This window comes from Zeugodacus cucurbitae, chromosome 5, assembly GCF_028554725.1.
Source record: "Zeugodacus cucurbitae isolate PBARC_wt_2022May chromosome 5, idZeuCucr1.2, whole genome shotgun sequence".
NCBI classification, from domain to species: Eukaryota; Metazoa; Arthropoda; class Insecta; order Diptera; family Tephritidae; genus Zeugodacus; species Zeugodacus cucurbitae.
In genome coordinates this window covers 17,043,122-17,066,205 of record NC_071670.1, presented here as the reverse complement: position 1 = coordinate 17,066,205, position 23,084 = coordinate 17,043,122, and the positions used below count along the sequence as shown (strand labels likewise).

The 23,084-nt window shown below is 32.6% G+C and overlaps 1 protein-coding gene across 9 annotated transcripts in view; it reads left to right on the top strand.

Annotated features, from left to right (window-relative positions):
* The window catches only part of LOC105217115 (protein sprint), a 444,786-nt gene that overhangs the window by 340,013 nt on the left and 81,689 nt on the right, over positions 1–23,084 (top strand). For all 9 annotated transcript variants that reach the window (XM_054232307.1, XM_054232306.1, XM_054232305.1 and 6 more), the window contains one exon: positions 13,148–13,658. In XM_054232307.1, coding sequence (XP_054088282.1) covers positions 13,148–13,658 — 511 coding nt within the window. The remainder of the gene's footprint in view (positions 1–13,147; positions 13,659–23,084) is intronic.

The following is a 23,084-nucleotide window of genomic DNA, read 5'->3' as shown; positions in this document are numbered from 1 at the left end:
ATCCGTTTTGAGGGTTGATCTTCGCCAAACTGAAGATGTAAGGCTTCAGGGTTGGTCTGTTAGGTTTAAAATACAGTTATATTGACAATATATATTTTTTTTGGGATACACATGGAAAAGTTTTCTTGCCTATTTTTTTAATTTTTGGAAAATTATTCGAGTTTCAAAGTTATTTTATAAATGTTTTAAAATTTAACTTTGGAATTTTTTTTGTTATTTTTTCTTTCTCTTTATCTTGTTAAATCAAAAAATTACGATTGTCTTAAAATTCAGTTATATTCAAAAACAAAGGTTTGAGAACATTTTATTTATATATTCTAAGGCTTTTTAATAATAAAATTTTTGGAAATTTTCTCTTTCCAAATTTTTAAAATTTTTTGCAATATTTGTTTTTTTTTATAGATTTTGGAAAACTTGGTTGGATATATTTTTTAATTTTTTTTTTTAATAAAATTTTTGGACATTTTAGCTATTTAGGTCATCTAAGATAAAAAATATATACAACTCAGAACCTTTGTTATTTTTTAAATGTAATTCTTATACTTCATAATTTTTTTCATTTTTTGCATAAGTGTATTTATATACATATTTATGCAAAACTTTTCACCATTCGCAAACTTTAAATGACTAATTGCTACAAAAATGTACCGACTGCGAAAGGGAGACATAAAAAGAATCTAACTTTGCAGCTTAATGTTCTTTAGCTTGGTCTTTCTGCAGCAGTTTTCTTCACAGATTTTTGTATGTACTTTATTATACCCACAAACTTATGCAAATTATCTCAAATAAATTTCCTTTTCTTAATTTTCTTATCTGAAAATTCGCCGTTCTACTCGTTTTTATAATCCTTTTATCCATGTTCAACTAAAGTTTTTTTGAAGTAGTTAGTCACTTTCTTTTGTGCTATTCTTCACTTATTCATACGAATGTCATAATTTGTCGCTCCAAATACGTCACGTATACGCCCTGTCACACATAAATATACTCGTACTGCATGCACTGTGTCTAAGTGGTTTTTGACTTAAAAACTTTTCTAACAAAAATAATATAATTTTCATATTCTCAAGCAACTTATTCTATGATTTCTCTATATTTTTATATCTAAAATTCTAAAATATTTCACTCTAATACATTTTTATTTGCTCTCGAAAGTTTTGTTGTTGCCTGGCAAGCAGTCGGCGCCTTTCAAAAATGCATATTCTTCATTGATTTTCCATCCACAAATATTTGCATTTTCCACCACACTCCAAATAACACTCCAACTTGCCGCACTAACCTCTCTCCTCCTGGTTTGCTTTCACATAGTCTCAAACACGCAGTCAGCAAGCAGCAGCACAGCGTATGAGTTGGTGGCATAACTTTGTTGCATAGCATTTTTGTTGCATGGCATGCACTTTAAATTACAACTTTTCTGCTGCAAAAGTTTGCTACGCCAGTTTGCGTTCGATGTTCCAATACTTTGCTTGCTTTTATTCGTCAACTTTGTCTTGCTTTCAACCTACAAGCTGCAAGCTGCCTTACCACCGCCACACACATTGTGTTCACCCCGTTCACCTTGTCACCTTTCTCTGCGGCACTCTTTGTGTCAGCTACCTACCAGTCAGCAGCGACCAGGTTTTTCAAGTTTTCCCACTCGCCGCTTGCAACAACAGTGACAACATTTTTGATCCTGTCAAACTCATTTGCATATCACGCAAAATTGACAGCAACATGACATGCTGCCACGCTGCAATGCTCTGTGTGCGCTGTGCGCTGAATGGAATGCCCACATTGACTTTGTGAACGAGTGAAGGCATGCCACTTCATCTCAACATCAGCATCAGCCTGAGCAGCATCGGCTTATCGATGAAGCTGTCACAGGCATCACTACTCTTTTAGTTTAGTTGTTGTTATTTTTGTTTTTGCAATTACTGGGGTATATGAATATTGTAACATGCTCTGCTCTAAATTGCATTGTTTCGTGAGCTTTCTAAATGCGTATGGGTGTGTGTGTGGGTTTGATGGGGCGCTGCTGTGCGCTTTTATTGGAATTGACTGTGGCAACAACCAGGTAGCATGCCACAAGCAACTTGTATATATGTAGGTGCTCTTATATTGTCATTTACAATATTACAGTAGTGACTTGGTCGTCTTGCCACACCATGCCTCTGCAAGCGAAACAATGGCAGATTTTTGATTTTGATTGCATTTGAATATTAAGCTGAAATGGGAATTACTTTGCAATACTTCCAGTATTGTTTTTAGCTTGTAAGCTCATAACTTTGACAAAGAATTTTATTAAATTTATTTGTTTGTCTATATTTCCATTTCTCTCTCTATTATAGGAGGAATAGATTTATTAAATTTCTTTGAGAGAGACTTGAGGGAGGTGATTTGATTGGTTAGCGCTGTGGTATTGCTACTCTAAGTGTGGTATATAATATTTCAAAAATGTCATTGTTATATACATACATTTAAATTAGTTTTCAAATTGAGAATTGAGTTTTCTTTTTCTTTTTCGAATTCGAAAAGATATATTAAAAGAAATTACCGAACATATTAGTAAAAAATCGAAGAAGTTGTAAATTGTTTATTGCTGAAACTATTTTTTAAAAGCGTTGCCAACTGTAAATCCTTTTTTCAACCGAATTATTACAATAAAAGTTGCTTAATTATACTTGCACAAATAAAACAGCTTCAAGAAGAACTTAATTATCGGGAATGGTTGCCATTTGATACATTTTCTTCCGAAATGGAATCTTAAACAATTACTTAAATTAAAATTTTATTTTTCGAAGTTCTCCATAACTTGAACTCTTGAATAGGCAATAGAAGTCAAATTTCATACAAATTACCTGCCATAACTCGAAGTTTTTTTTTTGTGGATTATGGTGATTCGAGTTATGGAAGTTAGAAGTAGAATGTAATATATAGTTTTTTAAAGTATAGAACTACCAAAAGTCTTACAGTTAAAAACACTTCTGAACATGGTTGCCACCTGTTCGCACCTGACTTCGATACAAATATGAAATATTACCATATGGTTACAAAAATAAATATAAAATTTAAATTTAAAAAGTTTTAAAGGTGAAATTATTTTTCAGAATGGTTGCCACCTGTTCAATTTGCTTATGTATTATAATTGAATGAAATGAAATAAAGTAAAGAACTTCAAGAAGGCTTACAGTTAACATTAATTTTAACAATTATTTTTACTTATTAAGTCTACGAATTATTATTATTTTTTGTTAAAAGAGTTGCCTCCTGCTTTTTGTGTATTTTATTCAATTTGACATCCAAATATGCTCCTTCTTAGAACTATTTGTACCAAATTTTACTTCCATAGGTTTTACGGATTTCAACTCTACTCGTCACCCTGATCACTTTGGTATATATAACCCTATATCTGACCCTTTTAGTTTTAGGACTTACAACCAACCGTTAGGTGAACAAAACTATTATACTCTCTTTAGCAACTTTGTTGCGAGAGTATAAAAAGTTCTCGATCTTATTCAGTTATAAAATATGACCACGAAATAATGTCTAAAATATTTTTTATTGTTGAATATCCCAGAAAAGTTTCTTCTCTGTTGCACCTAATAATTTCATTTTTTTATTACTTTATCTATCCATAATAATTAAATATCAATATATATAATATATTAAATATCAATTCCGTTCGGTTGCTCCCTGTAATCAAGGCACAAAATTTGTCTAAATTAAACCCTAATTGGACTTAAGCCTAAATTGACCATCAGGGTCCATCGTATCATATTCGGGGTGGAAATTTATACCTGCTTGTCGTCTTAATAAAATCTAATCAGCTGATTGACTGTTGTTCTCTTTCGTTCGTTCGTTAGCATGTTGAAAAAGTAATCCGGAGACTTAGACTGTTCAAACACCCAATCGATCTACACAAAAAAAGTTTTCTGTAGGTAATGATTTAATGCTCAATTGTTTTATATGAAAACTGAAAATATTAACGCGCAAATTCCACATCCAAAACATTAAAATCGCTTCTAAGCCACCTTTCACACAGAGCACTTTAAAATTTTTGGAATTTTGAAAAGGTTTTACGCCTGCCTGAAGAGCATACCCACACAATAGCTCACAATTTATACCTCTACCTTCGCAGCATCACGCCACCTTTTCGGTTTGCAATAACCCAATAGAGACCCGTAACCCACTCCCGCCCATATATTTGACTCCATTGTAAGCGCTCAACTTTGTTAAGCCGAAATTTCTATTCAACTCTGGTGAGCTTGTGAGCAGCGCGGAGCCAATTCGTCTGCTGCTCGCTGATAATAATTGCCAATTTGTAAGTAAAATTCCTGCCAGTGCTTCAGTACACCTAATTGCATTATTTCATATTGTATTGTATAATAAAAATAATACATAATACTTCATAATAATAATCGTACAAATGCAGCATATTCACCGTTAAGGTGATTCGGTGTCTGAAAGAGTGTATAGAAGGAGTGCGTGAATAGAAATAAATGAAGAAGGGAGTGAATCACCTCTTTAGTTACTTTTGGAGGTTTTATCATTTTCGACTCTTTTCATGTATGCGCATGCATTACCACTCGGCTTTTATTGAGTGCAGACGTTGTTTTGGTGCTTTTCGTGCCCTCGCTGCAATCCCTTTGCTGATTGTGTGGTGAGTAATGGAAATGAGCTTAAATATTTAAGCCGATTGCGTTGCCCTTTTCAATGCGAAAAATTATCGGTATAAAAAAATAAAAATAAATAAATATATTTGTAAAGTACTTACTGATTGTTATGAGGGCGAACGGCAGAGTGAATCTTCTACAGCAGTTGCTGAGAAAATACCTTGAAATAAAAGAAAAGAACTATTAAATATTCAGTAAACGTTCACTTATGGGTCTCAAGGATATTTTCACATGTCGCCGTAGATCTCATATAGTTCCTGGTTCCATCTACTTCGGTACTCCTCACTCACGCGGATGACTCCAAAAATCTTCAAGGGAACAATTCTCTCCAATACTCTAAGTACCTTAAATTTACTCGAAATTTGTCTCACATTTTCCCCAAATTAGCCTTTCATATATTTTATTAGGTTTTCAAGTTCACAACACAATTCACTAGAGCACTTGAAGGAGCTGCAGCTTCTTGTCTGCGACTTGATTTTCCGTCAATTTAATTCTTTTCTTCAACGTCTACAAGTATTTAGTGCCACAACTCCTTCGAATATAATCAATTTTCCTCCAACATATTACTAATAAACGAGTCATGTAAACCACTTACGTGCCGTGAGTCCCGTTAGACGCGCCGAGAGTGCGTTAAGAGACGCTGCAACAAAAACTCATGAACTTTCCACACGTTGTAAAATACTCATTAAATGCTGACACTGACGTTAAACGGCAAAAATGTGATGCGGTGCGTGTGGGTAAGTGTGACAAAGACAAATCACCCCAAACACTTGCGGACAGCAGCGAGGCGGCGCATTTTGACAATATTGCAACACGCACGCAGTGAGCGAACGAACAGCAACAGCAGCAGTGCGGTGGCAGCAGCAAACACAACAAATGACATTTTAAGCAAGTGTCAAAATTCCGTTATTATTATTTTTATTAGAGTGAAGCAGTGCTGCAAGGCGTGTGCGAGTGTGCGCCACTTTGGCGGCCATAAGTTATTATCGCGTAAATCCATCACTCAGCTAGCGAAATTCTGCTAGCGGCGCAAGTAGCTACGCTGCTTGTCGAGTAGGAGAGATGCGTGGCAAGTCGATAAGGCGCATAGTCTACCGATTTGAAAGCTACTTACCCGGTCACTGCAACGCCTTGCTGCAGATAGGCGACTAGCGAAGTGCTGCCGTCATCATTATTGTTATTGCTGTTTTTGTTGTATGTGCGAATTCATTAATCATGTCAGTTTTGCAATAAAAAATGTGCCACTGGAAATATTAAAATGGCGTAAAATTATGTATTTATATTTTTTATAGACTCTTTTTCTTTTATCCATTCTTCAATGACGGCGAGAAAAATGTGTCGCAAATTAACTTTTTGACAGCTGGCACAACAGCCTGCGGGTGTCAAACGGCAAGTTGTGTGACAAGTTACACAATGCTGTCAGAATGTAGCGAAAAGAAAAGAGCGCTGTCAACTGCGATTGTAATGCGAGAAATGAGAGTGAAAAATGCTAAGATGAGTTGTGTTAAATAAATATTGATAGAGTGATTAAAGATTTAAGATTTAGTGAAGTAAAAAATTTGCATAGAAAAATATTATATTGTAAAGAAACATATTTGTAATTAAGATGAGACAAATTTTTAGGATTTAATACGAGCTATATATGTATATTTCTGGCCTAATAATGAAAATAGGAATATTTATCAACGAAAATGGTTTTATTGTTTTTCAAGATTTATATGCGCTCAAACCAATTTTCGAAGCACTTTTTTAGCCTTTTTTTGAGCGATTGTCAAATTGTGCGGGATCCAACGAGAACAAACCTTTTTTACGGCCAGGTGTTCATGCAATATCGATTGTATGCTGGTGGGAGAAATGCATAGGCATGCCTCTATCTGAAGGTATGTTACATGACGGTCTTGCATTATCAGTTCGCGTACGGCATCGATGTTTTCTGGCACAACGGCTGTTTTTGGACGACCTTCACAGAATTCGTCTTTGAGCGAGCGTCGGCCACGATTGAATTCGTTGTACCAGTTTTTCACAGTGCTATAGGATGGTGCTTCATAGCCATACAAAGATTTTAGTTCATCGATGCACTCTTGTTGTGAAAAATTATCGCACGAAAATGTTCACGAGTTAATTCCATTTTTTGGCCGAGATGAATTTTTTAATTCCCTGAAAATAAAACAATTCACTATTAAATGACAAAACGTTCTGAGTGATGTTATGCTAAAAAATGTCAAACTTTCCAATGGAAATGCCAGATTGCGCCTGGCAACAATTAGTGTTGCCTAGGCCAGAAATATATAGAGCAGCCCTCGTATATTGTTTATATATTTCTGCAAGCACAACTTTCCTATAATTCTCAATCATGTCATGCCAGAAAATTTTGACATGCAGCTGTCAAATGTCAAATTATTTGGCATATTAGCGGCACATTTTTCAAGTAAACGAGGCTATCGAAACGACAGAAATCTATTTCGTCATAGCCTCTTCATACTATTTCATATATTCATGAATTTCAAGTGGACATTTCTTTCTTCTTGAATACATTTCAAATATTACCAATAAAAAAGTAGCCGATTGTCTCTTGAATACGACTTTTCGCCAATTCCACAGCCTTTCATGACAGCTAATCACAGCTAAGAGGTAAGTGGACTGCTTTAAGGTCTTTACAATCTAGATCTTATTTACAATTCTTTGTTGAATTGATTTTTGAACTGGATAGCTTAGCAGCAGATCTTTAAAAACAATAGAAGATTCAATACCCCGTAGATTCTTCGGTTATTTATAGAAGTCTAGCATTTTAGTAATTCTAAATGATCGGAAATCACTTAAATTTTTACTTATTTAGAACATTAGTTCATTTTACTTCATTAGAACTGGTCCCAGTTCCATATGTAATGCACGTCCTGTCTTCTGAAACGAAGTTTACATATTTTACCTAGAATCGAGGCAAAATATCTGTCTGGAAAAAACTCGGTATTGTTTTTGTAACGATAAAAATGCAGCCCTTGGTCGGGCGTCCGCTCAGATTATGTAGATCTGACTCTCAAAGGAAGCGAGCCAAAGGCTCCATTGAGCTTCAATGACCAGCACTAACTAAAAAACATGATCTGTTATTGTTGTTATTAAAATATTTATAGGCTGATGAAAATGCAATGTTCCGTCTGTTATAAATCGGGGTCCGTTCTGGTTACGTAGTTCCAACTATTGTGGGAAGCGAGACAAAAGTTTTATACAGCTTTAGAAAGCTTTCATTACATAACCAATAGCATTTTGTGACTTCTGGGTTATCTTCCATTATTTTAGTTCACTTAGCTTCCCCAACAGCTGTACCTTAAATATATAATACTGAAAACTGTAAGAGAAAGTAATACATAACATGTTCTCAGCAGTTGATGAGCTGCTTAAAGCCAAAGAACATGACATAACAATTAAATACATAATTATAATTTAATAAATAAATAATGCAGTTACTTCAAGGCATATGAAAAACGTCATTTACCTTTTTGCTGGAAGCTGACACGCTTGCTGCTAATTACGCCCCGCAGCAGTGGCAGCCATCGATTTTCACACAGCAACAAAGCTTTGCTTAGCTTAATTTTCCTGCTTTAAATAAACATTTCCGTAACATAGAAGTGTACATGCCACCACCGACTACTGCGGATGCCGAGCTCCAGCCCCACTTCAGCTGGTACTCGTTTCAACCTCGACCAGACATCATTAATGTTAATTAACCAAATAAGCAACTTGTTGCCCTACTTAAGCGTGCGTACAGCAGCCACCAGTCAGTCAGCCAGCCAGGCAGCTAGTTAGTCAGCCGAGTGTGCATTATATAAGAGCCAACATTTCCACTTGCTTTCCCGAGCGAGCGTGAACAAAAAAAGTTCAAGCCTTACAAGTTGTACAATGCCGCTGATGGACCGTGTTGGAGTTTGCGGCGGCGGGCAGCCGCTTGAACCACCCTCATAACATGAAAGCGCTTTGTGGCTTTGTGCGAAGAGTGAAAGCCTTGTGGCATGCACGACCTACCCCGACCCCTTTTGGGACTGGGAGTACAACAGCAGCCTTTGTTTTGCGCTATTTTTTACATTTTTCAACATTAATTAGACAAAAGCGGCTATTTTTTTGTTCCACAGGCACAATGTTCAACATAAAGTTGTTTAGTATTAATTCAATTTTTTCTTTTTCATTTTACATCCACAAAGTTGTCAGGCTAACCTATTTAAGTGCCCATGTCAACTCGGTTACTGAGTTAGGCATAGAGTTGGCCAATTGGCTGTATACAATAACCACTACTGGTCCCCATTACGTGGGCGCACTAATTAAATCGACTTTTAAATTGTTTGAGAAAAGAGATGGGGAAAGGTAGTGAGAATATGTAACAGAGGGAGAAATTAGATCTAAAGTTCTGTACAAAAATAATATCCTTGAAAAATTGAATTTCTATGAACTATAGCAGGTATAGTGACTACCTCATCAACTGCAAAATAGTCTTTATATTTTACAACAACACTAAGATAGGTATACAAGTTGAAGTCTTATATGGACACTTATGTTCGGACTCTCGAGTTCATTTCCAAATTGAATACTCAGAAACTATACAACCATACTCATGATATTTATTCGTTCTACTAAGATTAGAAAAGTGCTTTTAATTAAAAGAACCTCTCCACATTTCTCCGAAGCTTACAAAAGCTCTTTTAAAGCTTTTAATATTTCTTCCATTCAATCTATTCGACAAAGTCCATGAAACCTCTTTGTGGAATTCACCTTAACTTTTAAAATGATGGCGTTTTAGAACTTCTGATTTTCAAAATTTTTGAAGCTTTTCACTCTCTCCCATTTTCTTCTTAGGCAATATTTTATCTACAATAACTTCAAACACTTTCAATGGACGCGTATAAGCGATATATAACAGAAATTTATGGTTATCATTTTAAAAAGCTTGAAGCTTAAAGCTCAATTATAAAGAAAATTCAATTGAGAGTTATTTTCTTCCGTTTCTTTATGACTACTTCTGAATACTTCAACATTTTCCAGACTTCTAATACTTAGTCCAGTAATTTTAAAATATTATGGAATATCTTCTCAGTCACTTTTTCCAGATAGAGTAAATAATGCTTGTGTGCTTTTAAAAGCTCGCTTATTTTCACTTAATTCTGAAATTATATTATGTTCAAAATTCAAATTTTCTTATAATTTCAATTTGCGATTATATGTATATCTTTCAATTCCATTATAATTCTATCGCTTTTATCAGCATTCACAAATTTGTATAAATATGTAAGTATCAACAAAGCTTTTAAAATTTCTTTTTTCCTCAAAATTAATTTTAAATTCCACACCTAATCTTTTATAAAATATTTCCAGCATTTTTCGATCTCCAAGAGGTTACTATATCTACATATACATTTACAAATTGGAATGTAAAGCAATAAAAGCATCTTGCCCACAAAACTTCCATTAAAACGAGTCATGTGTAAGATTTTCATGCCAACAAATTGCAAAATTCAATTTTCCTCCTCTTGCATTGTTGTTGATTATTGTGTTAGAAAATATTAATCCCTTCTGCTGGCATTTATATTTATGCTTGCGTGTCCATGGCCTGTGCTTGCCATCTAATAACATACGAGTTGATGTCTATAGAAATTTGCTCAAAAGGTGCTCGAACACATTGTTAGGCGCTCAAGTGTAAAAACTTTTGTAAACTAGTGGAATTACGTTGTTTGTGGAATTTATTTATGTGTTTTCATATTTTTATGCAATAAATACAAATTTTTGTTCTAGTGAATGCCGGCACAACACAATTCAAGGCTATGGAATACTTTGTGTTGAGGGAGAAATTAAGATTGAAGATTGTAGAAGCAGATTTTTTAATTGAAAATATTGCTTAAAACGAAGGCAGCGTTTAAGTGAAAGCAACAATACGCAATTTAAATTAATAGTACTGTAAGACATTTAGAAAAATAAGAACAAATATGTATTGGCATGAACAAAAAAATTTTTAAGAATAAAAACTTGTCTAACAAAGAAAAATCTTTTGCAGCTTTTGGTGGATGTTTTCACTTCTTCATGTCGATAAATTTTCAAGATAATTTTAATTTAAACAGTACAAAATGTATAAATATTCTGTTTTTTTAGACATTTTTGTAGAAGCAGGAGAGTGTTTTGTATTGATCACTATAATGACTCCACAATTAATTATTTTATAAGTTTGATAAAAGTTCTCTGAATCGAAAAAGTAAATTAATAATAGTAATTTCAAAATTAAACAATACTATGCCATTCTCAAATAGCCATCGACTGTTGATTTTAAAATACAATATATAAATCTCCAGATATAAGGAAAACTTATTCATGCTCAAAAATGGAAAAAGGCTTTACAGATTTAAAGACTTTTTTTTTTTAAATATGAAAAAGTGTTCAACCTAATAAAGATTATTCTTTCTAAAAAATTTGATTCTATAACCAAAAAAAAAGTTTTTCAAGTGAAACCTATCTATTTAGCAAATTTATAATGAACTATTATTTAGAACATCATTGAAAACCCTTTTATTTAGAAACAGACTGCTCAAGCCTTAATATAGTTAAAAAACTAACAATTTTCGACAAATTTTTCGTCAAAATTAGACTTCTTAGACCAATAAAACTTAGGCAATGTGATAACTTTCTTGAAGTTCATTTTAAGAATTTGATATAGAGTTGTAATCATACTCTCGCAACAAAGTTGCTAAAGAGAGTATAATAGTTTTGTCCACATAACGGTTGCTTGTAAGTCCTAAAACTAAACGAGTTAGATAGTATAGGGTTATATATATCAAAATGATCATCTCGTAAAAATGCTTTAATTCAGTAAGGAAAACGAACAGAAGCCTTAAATGTCATTTTAAAGAAGGCACAGAATTGTACACAAAATGCCCACTTATGGGTCAAAAACCATATATCCGAAACTACTCGACCAATTTCAATGAAATTCGGTTTGTAACATTTCCCTTGCATCACAATTGTATGTTGTGAAAATAGGCCAAATCGGTTCACAACCACGCCTACTTCCCATATACCAGAACTTTGAAGTCGATGTGAACCGTTTACTTTACAATGTATAAAGGAAGCACCAGTGCAGATATCAGAACAGAACTTTACACAAATACTACATTTATAGTGTGACATCGCCCTTCTAAAAATCGTCGAAATCGGACCATAAATTTTCAAGGCCTCATGTATCGGACATGAGGACCTCAGGGCATCTAATTCTTTTTTTTTACCGAAAATATATGTAAGTCGCTCAGTTATTTTGAAGAATTTCGGAGGGAATATTTTTCTTTTAATAATATGTCTCCGTGCCTAAAATACGTGAAATCAGGTCATAACTTCACCTAACTCCCATATACCTCATATTAGGGTTTCCAACATTCAATGGAGTTTATACCATATATATGCCGAATATGTGGGTCAAATTGTTTGTTATATAAATAAAATTAAATAAATAAATTGCGAGAGTATAAAACGTTCGGTTACACCCGAACTTAGGTCCTCCTAACTTGTTTTGATTTAATTTTGTATCATGAAATATTATATGTAGACTCCTGATTTGTGACTCTTGTAATACATTTTTGAGATAGCTTTTATTTACATGTTAAACGTAAGACATCAACTCGCAATGTTTCTGCTCCATATGTTCAAGTAATGCTCTTTAATATAAGGTATAACTCCACATATGCAATTTATACCAGTTACGTGTTCGTTTCACGACCAACTAAACGAGCGACTTGCATGCAATAAAATTTATTATTCATACGAATGTAAGATTAGTGTTCAAGTGTATTAAATGCTTCTATTAAATTAGACAAATCGCAGTTGAATCGAAATTAAGCGAAATGCGCTTAATGAACTGAAAACATGCAAAAGTCAAGCGATGGTAGATAACAGCAAAGAAGCGCCAAGGCAAACGAATGACTGAAGCTTTAAGCTGCAGAGGGTTAAGCTAATGACTTCACTTGTTGAATATTCCGAGCAATTATGCTACTGAAGGTGATGATGTGGACTCGTTAAAGAGAAGTAAATGGAAATTATTGTTGGGGCTTTAATATTAACTGATATGATTAATTAGTGAGTAGTTGTAACAATAATATTTTGGCTTAAGGTATAACGAACGTTGTATTTTGGGTAGTAATAATTTACTTTAAGCTAGTCTGTAATATATTATTAATTGTAAGTTGTGTGTTGAACTAGAAAAATATGTTCTATGTATATGCTATGAAGGTACGGCAAAAATATGCTAAAGGGTTGAAGTTGACTATAAGGCTGCTTTGTCCTAAAACAGCTCATATATACAATAACTATCCAGCAGTTTTCTTTCCAAAAAATAACCAAAAACAAAATTCAAAACACTTTCATAATCTCTTTAATTCCTCAAAATCGTTTAAGCACCTCTTTACGACCACATAAAATTGTATTCTTTACCCTGTAACGCTTTATTAATCAACAAATCTACTTCGTCTCATTTGCAGGACCTCCGACTCCAGCACACAGTTGACCACATCGGCCGTGCCGCCAGCAACAACACATAATCAATTAAAGTCCACAACGACTATAGCTGCTACGGCAGCAACAGGCAACAACAACAACAATAATAATAACAACAGCAACAACAACTGCAATAGCAATAATGCTGCCAGTAATCGACGTCTGCCATTCTGTGGTTTAGATTCCATTAAAGGAAGTGACAGTAATGGTTTAGGCGATGGTGTTGTTGGTGGTGGTGGTGCCACCAATTTATGCTTCGATTTGCATGGCAGCAACAGCAGCGGCGGCGGCGGCGGCATCATCAACGCCAGCAATCGACACACTGGTGCTGGTCTCGTCGGCGCACACGATGGCATGCAACATGATAACATATCAGAGCAATTTCACTCGTTGGATGCGGCAGATAGCAGCTGCTGTGGCGATGGACAATTTGAGGATGATATGCAAGCTTTGTTGCCGAAATGCAAGCGTTACTCGGGAGATGAACTCAGTCAGGTGAGTCCAAGAGACAATGTTTGGTTGATGAAAGTGATATTATGTATATGATAAGCGTGTTCGATACGTCACTTCTTACTTCTTGAAGCAAAATTTGTGTGAGAGTAATAACTCGAAAGAAGAGAACACGAAAGAGAGAGTTTAAAATAAAGTAAAGTGGTATAACCGCTTGCTGTTCTCTCTCCATTGATTTATGTCATTATATAAGACTTATACCAGTTCTTCGTTCGATTCGCCAATCTTCATGATTTGACGTATCGAAGACATCTATTTCTTATACTATATATACCAATTAGATATTAATTTTAGCTGCCTTTTATTACTTTAAATTACAATTTTATTAAATTAGTACCAAAAAACGTTGAGATGAATATTATAATGCAAGCGTGTTCTTTTCGCCACTGCTCAGCTCACTAAGTTTGAATGAGAGAATTATGCAATTGATTTCGATACAAGAGCTTGTATATATCTCAATAAAATGATAAACTTTCCATTATATTTCCATATGTTTATACCAGTCTTTGTAGATTATACGAGTTATTTGTTCGATTCGCCAATACCAAGGTTTCGAATGCATATCTTGCAAATTTGATTATATTAGAACCAAGAAAAGATTGATATACATAGGACATAATATCATCGCGCGTTAAATTTGAATAAGAGAGAGGGAGGAAGAGTTATGCAATTGAATTGCATACAAGAGTTTTTTTATTGCTCAATAAAATTGGAAACTACTCGATTTTATGTTCATTTCGTTTATACCAGTTTTTATAACTTATACCAGTTGTTTGTTCGATTCGCCACTCTTCAAAGACCTTTCATTTGAGTTATGGCTATTGCGTATATATTGATTTTAGCTACATTTCATTGTTTTACATGCAAATATGCTAAGCTCCAAAATCTATTTATGCAACAAAGTGTCTCAGCAGATAGTTCTTCAGCGCTGTAGTCCATTTTTTAGTCGTATCCTTCAGCGATCCATTCGCATAATGCAAATTTCTCGGCAAATGCGCTTTTCTACGCTTAAATGGCTCACTTGCTTGCTTAAGTAACAGCTATTTACTGTACTGCATACAATTTTCAATTTCTTGTTTGCACATTTCATTGGTAAAATACAAGATTTTCGCCCTTTTTCCTTCAGCAATTCTTACTTACAAGCATCTTCACAAAGAAGGTACTACATTTATTTCGAAATTTTATTTGCTTATTTGCATAGAATTTAAATGAGCTGTTGGCGTGCTCAGTGGTGCCCTTGCAACAACACACCCTATGTGTTATCCTGCAAGGACACGCGCGCATTGCCGTTGTCCACTCAGCTGACAACACGCTTGGGACTCACTTTCGCTTTGATTTGTGCTTTGCATATGATTGCTAGTTGGGATTTTAGTTCGTTTTGTTGCCACAAAGCTATGCTGCAGTGATTTTTTTTGCTAGAAATAGAAACAGCGAAAAAGATTTCCTGCTTAGATATGTATAGTTGCTCGAGCAGGTTTATTAATAATTCATTATATTTGTTTGCATTGATTTGCAAGCGTTTTTTTTTTTTTGTCTTTTAATTTTCTTGGATTTTGAAGCACTAAAGTAAATCGATTTTCTATTTTCTTTGAACGATTTCTATTTTCGCCCCTTTTTATTGCAATGCCCAAAGGGATATAAGTAAATTTGTACAGACACACATGTATCTTATAATCTCTTATTTTCTTAGTGTGCATTTCAATTCTGCGTCGAACTCAGCTGCTACCTTGAAAATTGTCAGTGTCTCATACTCGTATTTATTTAAGTAAACAAATTTATGGTTTTCATTTTCCAAACGCCCCCTCTGCTTATATGCCTTCTTCTTCGCTTAATAATTGTCTGCTTTTCCACAAACAAATACGCACACACACTTATACACTGTTAGAAACGATTTTCAAGTTTACCCCATAGAATTTAGTTGTCTATTTGCCATAGCTTTTGGGTAATTGCGCAATGCAAATATATTAAAGACAAGCAAATAACTGTTTGTATGCACACACTTACATACATACATACACTTACATACCTATGTATGTATATATATATATTTTCAAATAAACACAGCAAATGATACTTTCAATGAATCTGTGTAAATAGAAACTCTGGAAGTTAATGTTGTTGTTGTTGTCTTTGACAGGGAGCCATAAATTGTCTGCTGGTGCCGCTAACATTAAATGCTTTAAAGCAGCAAGTGGGTGTTTCAGATTTAAGTAAAATAAACTAAAATAATTAAAATTTTTTGTATCAATATTTTTTATTTATTATTATTTTGTAATTTACAAAAATCTGGCAACAGCTCAGATTCTTTTAAGATCTCTTAGCTTGTGAGGAAGTAATGAAATATACATATAACCATATCCCGTTCTACTTTATACATATCTAACACTGAAAATCAGAGATTTCGTTGCTTTACATGCAGACTTTGAAATCTGCACCCTCAAGTCGGCTCTACAAGCTGAAAGTTTCTTCAAGAGAACAGAACAACTACCAAATACCCTACTAACTTCTACAACACACTGCCTACCAGTAAGCTCCAAGCCAATGTATAGCTTCGCTCCTTTTCAATTTCTCCAAATGCAAATAAATAAGCAACAATAACAAAAAGTACAACAACCAGTGAAGACAAAGTCATAACACCGCTGATTATCATAAGAGTCGCAGAGCTACCTTACACTGCCGTGCAACACTGCCGGCTCACGTGTATCTTGTGAGCTTTGAAGATTTATAGCATGCTCTTAGGCGCTTTGCAATTTAAATAGTACCGTTAAAGTAAGTTCAGTGCAAAGGTGTTTTGAAAATCGTTTTGTAGGTTAAGTGTATGCATTAGGAGCGAGCTATAAATCCTGCGTTGCTTAGGGAGAGTTAATGGTTTCGAATTTAATGTAAAGTTTATTCACAGAACGGCAGCTAATACACCCAGATGAGAGGTTAAAGAGAAATGTAAAAGCATATTAATAGCAGTGAATGATAAATATGCATAATATAGTGGCGAAATTAAATCAAAAAAGTAAATCTTTTGGTGAAAATTTTATTTTTTGTTATAAAGTACTTTATAAGGCTAATTCACCACACTTAATCACAATTTGGCAATTATTTACCTATTAAAGTATATCAGTCTAATTCTACCATTAAAATATTAAATTGAACTCTCGAAATTTGAAAATTTCAATCTTTAAAAATTATATTATTATTTCAACTGTTATTTTCACCATATTTATCCCAAAAATTTCAATATTATTTATTAAAGTTTGTCAGTACATTTTTTTATAAAAATATTAAATTAACTCTCAAATTAGAGACTTTTAAACATTAAAAACGCTTAATACGGATTAAAATATCTATTTCACCACATATTCTCGTTTTATGTCAATTTATGTGACCAGGAAATTTCAACATCAATATATCTTTCCATAAAATATTATCTCCAGACATGAAAGAAAGCTAAAGATATAACAAAATTTAAATGAAACTACAAATTAATAAAAAAAATCGAGTGAAAATGTTTATTCCCCCAATACTGCTGTGGTGAAATTAATTTTGCATACAAAAATGCATGAGGTCGCAAAAAATGCTCATAAATTTATGCTGTCATCAACCATTTGAGTGACAACAGTTCGTCAAGTCCTTGAGTGGGAGTACACATGCCATTGACATGGCGGTGGCCAACAAAAACAAATACAAAATAACGGTAACGAGAAAAACGCCTAAAGCGTTGAAAATGCAAGGAAAAGCAAGAAAAAACCGAAACATTGCAATTGTTTTTCATCATCAGCAGTATGCAAAAATATGCAACATTGAAAATACAAAAAAGCAACCGGAGTTATCAACAAAAAAGTTAACGAACGCATGCAAAATCTGTAAAAAAACACATAGAAAGCAAAAAAGCAAACACTTTAATGTGTAGTAGTGCTGCCTTGCCGGTGCAGTAGTTGGTTGGTGTTGTGACAATGCGGTTGTCAGCGACTGCCTACTATGCTGATGCCACTGTAATAAATATTAATATGCATGTGTATATGCAAGCCTCCAAGTACGTGTGTGTATGTTAGCAAATAGTGCTGAATCAAGCAGTGCAGTGAAATTTATGCGACTAGCACAGAACTGCAATACATACTCGTACACATTTTGCACTCTAACTCAACACTAGCTTCCAGCAAATGTTAGTGTATACATATGCATATATCTAGATCTATATGTTTGTATCAGTCGTAGCGACAATAAATAAAAGCGTCACTTTCATAAAAGAAATTAAAAGAAACAGTTATTCTTGAAATGCGGTTGCTTTTCGCTGCACTGATTTCTATGCAATGCAGTGAGCATACTTTCAGGCGCACATTAGTTATTGTATGGCGTATGTATGTACTGACAAATTCAATTTTTTATGAATTAAAACAAAATAAAATATAAATATAAATATAAATATAAATATAAATATAAATATAAATATAAATATAAATATAAATATAAATATAAATATAAATATAAATATAAATATAAATATAAATATAAATATAAATATAAATATAAATATAAATATAAATATAAATATAAATATAAATATAAATATAAATATAAATATAAATATAAATATAAATATAAATATAAATATAAATATAAATATAAATATAAATATAAATCTATAATATAAAAATGAATCGCAAAATGTGTTGCTAAGCGCATAACTCGAGAACCTCTGAACCGATTTCGCAAATTTTTTGTTTAGAATGTTTTTAGAGGTACCAAGATGGTTCTTACGGAGAGAAAAATTAGAAAAATTGCTTGAAAAAGTCTTAAATCCACAATTTTCTAATCACCCATGCAAACAAATCATACAAAGCGTTAGTCTCGGAAAAAGTCAAGAAGGGCCAAACCGATCTGGCTAATTTTAGTTTTGAAATATTTATGGAAGGCCCGGGAAGTATTAGAAAGTAAGTACATATCGAAAAATTGTGAGGAAGATAACAAGAAGATGATTTTATTTGAATTGACAACAAAATTATAAAAAAAAAAAACAAAACAAAAAATAATAATATTTTGAAAGTTGTCATTGTTGCTTTATTAAAATATTTTTATCATTGTTCAATTGTATAAGGCTGTGTCGATAGCCCAAAACAATTTGTAACAAGTAGGGAAAGGCAACCGAACATTTTATACTCGCAATTTATTGATGTAATTTTATTACACACAATTTGAAATAAAGTCCAATAGAATAACAAAAATCAGCATATATAGTACATGAGTGTTGAGGTAATTCCTGAACCGATTTCACTAATTTTCAACGCCCAGTTATAATGGGAATAGGGGCAACTTGGCACCTGTTTGTAGGCAGACAAACGGCAATTCGGCCTTGAAATTACTCCTAAATTGCAAATCAACCAAACACCAGTCTGCAAAATCGCCAAAAAAAAGAGCTATAAAGAAGATTTTCCAGATATTCAAGTCGTTGGAGGTACTGCACAGGATTAAAGATTTACGCGACAACGAAAATATTTTTGGTGAAGCCATGATTCTGTTGGCAGGTGATTTTCGCCAGACTATTCCTGGATCAACTGTTGCTGACGAACTAATCACATTCCTAAAATCATTTAATTTGTGGCGACACATAAATAATCGCCAATAAACAAATAACATACGAGTGTTTTTCCAACAATATCATACTGTGATTGTAGAAATTGTTGAAAATGGTAGCGACGCAGTTGACACCTCGATGGATTAATAACATTTTTAAACGGTTTCTGTCACTTCATGGCCTCAAAAGAGGAGCTTATTCATCGTGTTTTTCCTGACATGAAACCATAATATAATAAACATAAATGGTTATTGAATGACATATATTGGTGGTAAAAAAAAAAACAAGGATCACTTTGATCTTAATGCGACAATTTAGAATTTCGTTAAAGGAGAGTTGACACAGCTACAAACCAGAAGCACGTATTCAATTATACCACAGACTATTTTAAATTGCTGTACTATCTCCACTCACTTGCAATTAAAAGTAGTGTGAGTTGTCATCATGCTGCGTAACATAAATTCTGTGAAGAAGATAATCAATATCGTCACCAAAGCCAAGATAAAACCAACTATGAAATTTAGTAATTTGTTACTTTCTTCAATATACGATTAAAAAAATCAAAGTTATACAAATTATGGTGATTTACGCTTACCACAGATCTACAATAATGTCTCAATCATTTTAAAATTAATCGGCTATAACGTTTTCGTCTTTATGCGTAAGAATTTTTTCTCTGCATTGAAAGATTTACTAATTTAGCCACAAAACGTGTGGCTGGGTCTGCTAGTATAAATATAAATATAAATATAAATATAAATATAAATATAAATATAAATATAAATATAAATATAAATATAAATATAAATATAAATATAAATATAAATATAAATATAAATATAAATATAAATATAAATATAAATATAAATATAAATATAAATATAAATATAAATATAAATATAAATATAAATATAAATATAAATATAAATATAAATATAAATATAAAAGGAAACGATGGAAAATTAAAAAAATATTTGAAATATTTGAATATTTGAGAAAAAAACAAAAAAAAAATTAAAATAAAAATAAGACAATAAAGACATTAAACAAATTTTAGGAAATAAAATATTATGCACAGTTAAATATGTATTTCTTTTTAAGAAATGAATTTGAGAATATTTGATAAATGAATGAAGAAGTTCGATAAAATAGTATAATAAATTACCCAATAAATTAAATTATTTTAATAAATAAGAAAAAAGTTCACTAGAAAAGTAATACTTTTCAAGGGAAATTATGGGAAATAAAAAAACAAATTTAAAACAAACTTTTGTAAAATACTATAAAAATTGAGATAAGTAATTCAATAAAAAATATGCTATTCAATTTTGTTATAGCAACTTAAGAATATACTTTCTTTTTTAAAATATTTGTAAAAAATAATGAATTTAAATTATATAATAAAATATAAAAATTAAATTAAAAATTAATTCATTAAATTTTTTGTAATGAAATATAAATGATGTAAATAATTAGAATTACATTAAATAAATCAATTTCTTAAAAAAATTTTCTTACTAAATTGAACACTAACTTCCTAATGTACTTATAAAACATTTTTTATGCCTTCTTTTTCATATGCACACTTATACACTAGCATACTCGTATATCACATCGCACACCGCAATTTGTCTACACAACAGCATTTCCCTTTCCGCCACCTTAACACGCATATTTTTCACTTTCTTTCGCTACCTTTTTGCGCACTTTCATGCGCTACTTCAACGCATTTGCTAAGCTTTCAATGAGGTAATTTTCGACATAAAGTGCATCCCCGGGGAGCATTGCCGCATGCTGCTACATGCCACACTGCACACTATCGCGCGGCATCAGCGCCTCCTAGTGCCGCATATTACTGCAGTAAGGTGGCACACACACATAGGAACATAAGTGGCGCATAATGCAGGGCTTTCAAAAATATAAATGCATATGTGAATGTCGGCATGTGTGTTTGCAATCTCAAAAGGCGAACATGCTTTTCTCGCAGTTCACCGATTTTTCATTTGATTTTCTTTTTCTCGTTTTCGATTTTACTTTTCTTGTGGTTGTTTTGCTTTATAATTTATTTGCCACATTTGTGCGTGAATAGATTTTACGCTGCCAATCCACTCGCCTTATTTCAATTGATTGTTGTTGTTATTGGCAATTTTGCAACTCTTACTCCCACAGCAATGGCAAGTGTGTTGCTGTTATGGTTATTGTTATTGTTGGTGTTATCGTTTTTTGTTATTACCATTTTCATATACACTGTGGACACATTCCAATTTAAATTCTTTTACGAGCACTCCATGCTTCGAAAGGAAAAAAAGAAACTTCAGTCGTGGGGCAAAGTACTAACAGATTTACATTCACATATGTATGTACATATATAAATATGTAAATGTATATTACAAAGTTAATATTTCTATATATGAAATCAGATTTTCCGTGCTTTGACACTCCTCTTCGAAATCTGGTATAGGTATGTATATATATAAATATGTTTGAATTAATAAGTATCATACAAAAATTGCGTCGAAATGCCGTTAGATCTACGCTAAGGGTTAAAATTTGAAATTCCACAATAATCCAACCGAGTATGTAAAATAAATATTTTTTAACTTATACTATTCAGTATTAAATTTCCCCCAAATCTTTCTCTTTATAAAAGCTTTACTGAAAGCTTTCACTTTATTAAAGTTTTCTTTACACTCAAAGCTTTCATTTTCCCCAATGCTTTCTCTTTATAAAAGCTTTACTGAAAGCTTTCACTTTATTCAGGCTTTCTTTGCACTGAAAGCTTTCATTTTACTTAAAGCTTTCTCTTTATAAAAGCTTTACTGAAAGCTTTCACTTTTTAAAGTTTCAATTTTCCCTAAAACTTTCCTCTTTAGCTTTACTGAAAGCTTTCTCTTTATAAAATCTTTACTGACAGCTTACTTTTTATAAAAACTTTACTGAAAGCTTTCACTTTTTAAAGCTTTAATTTTCCCTAAAGCTTTCTTTTTATAAAAGCTTTACTGAAAGCTTTCAATTTTTAAAGCTTTCATTTTGCCTAAAGCTTTCCTCTATTAAAAGCCCTACTGAAAGTTCACTATATTGAATTGTGTTCTTTAAAATTTGTATTTAAGAAGCAAATGTGTTAGTATTAATTAATTTGACCTTCAAAGCTTCCAGTAAGTTCTAAGCTATTCGAGTATAAAATTTATGGATTAAGAACTTAAAATATTATTCCGAACCTCAAAATATTTTTATGCTTGTTTTAATAATAGTTCAAGCTGAGCGTAAAAGCTTTTATGGTACTTTATTTTATTCAAGCATAAAATGTATAGAAAAGTATTAGATATAAGAATTTTTGAAAACAAATTGGAAATTTAAATAAACCGTTATTAGTATCTCTATGGAACCCTAACCACTTTTTTTGGTACGCACTAATTTTTCCATGAATGAAATTAGTGCAAATATTTGTTAATATTGTACACATTTTCTTACTTTAAAAGCTCTCAAGTTCATCTCATTAAAAGCTCACTTGTTAGTAGGAAAATTATATCAATATCAACAAATTAATTGCCTACAAAAGTTTCTGAAGTAATTTATCAACCGAAAATTCGAAATTGGAGAGGAAATTAGTTAGTTATCTCATCAATGTCAGCCAGAAAGAAGACAAAGGCATACCGAAAGTGATTACAACATAACCTCAAAATGGTGAGCAAGTCGTAGCAGGAATACACAACCCTTTCTAATGCCTTTTACCGAAAATTAATTCGTGCGTTCAAGAGCAACATCATTAATATTGGCGGCGACATGTGGTAATTTCCTAAAACAAGGCATCACGTTTCATAGCTAAAACATTTATCAAAATCAAC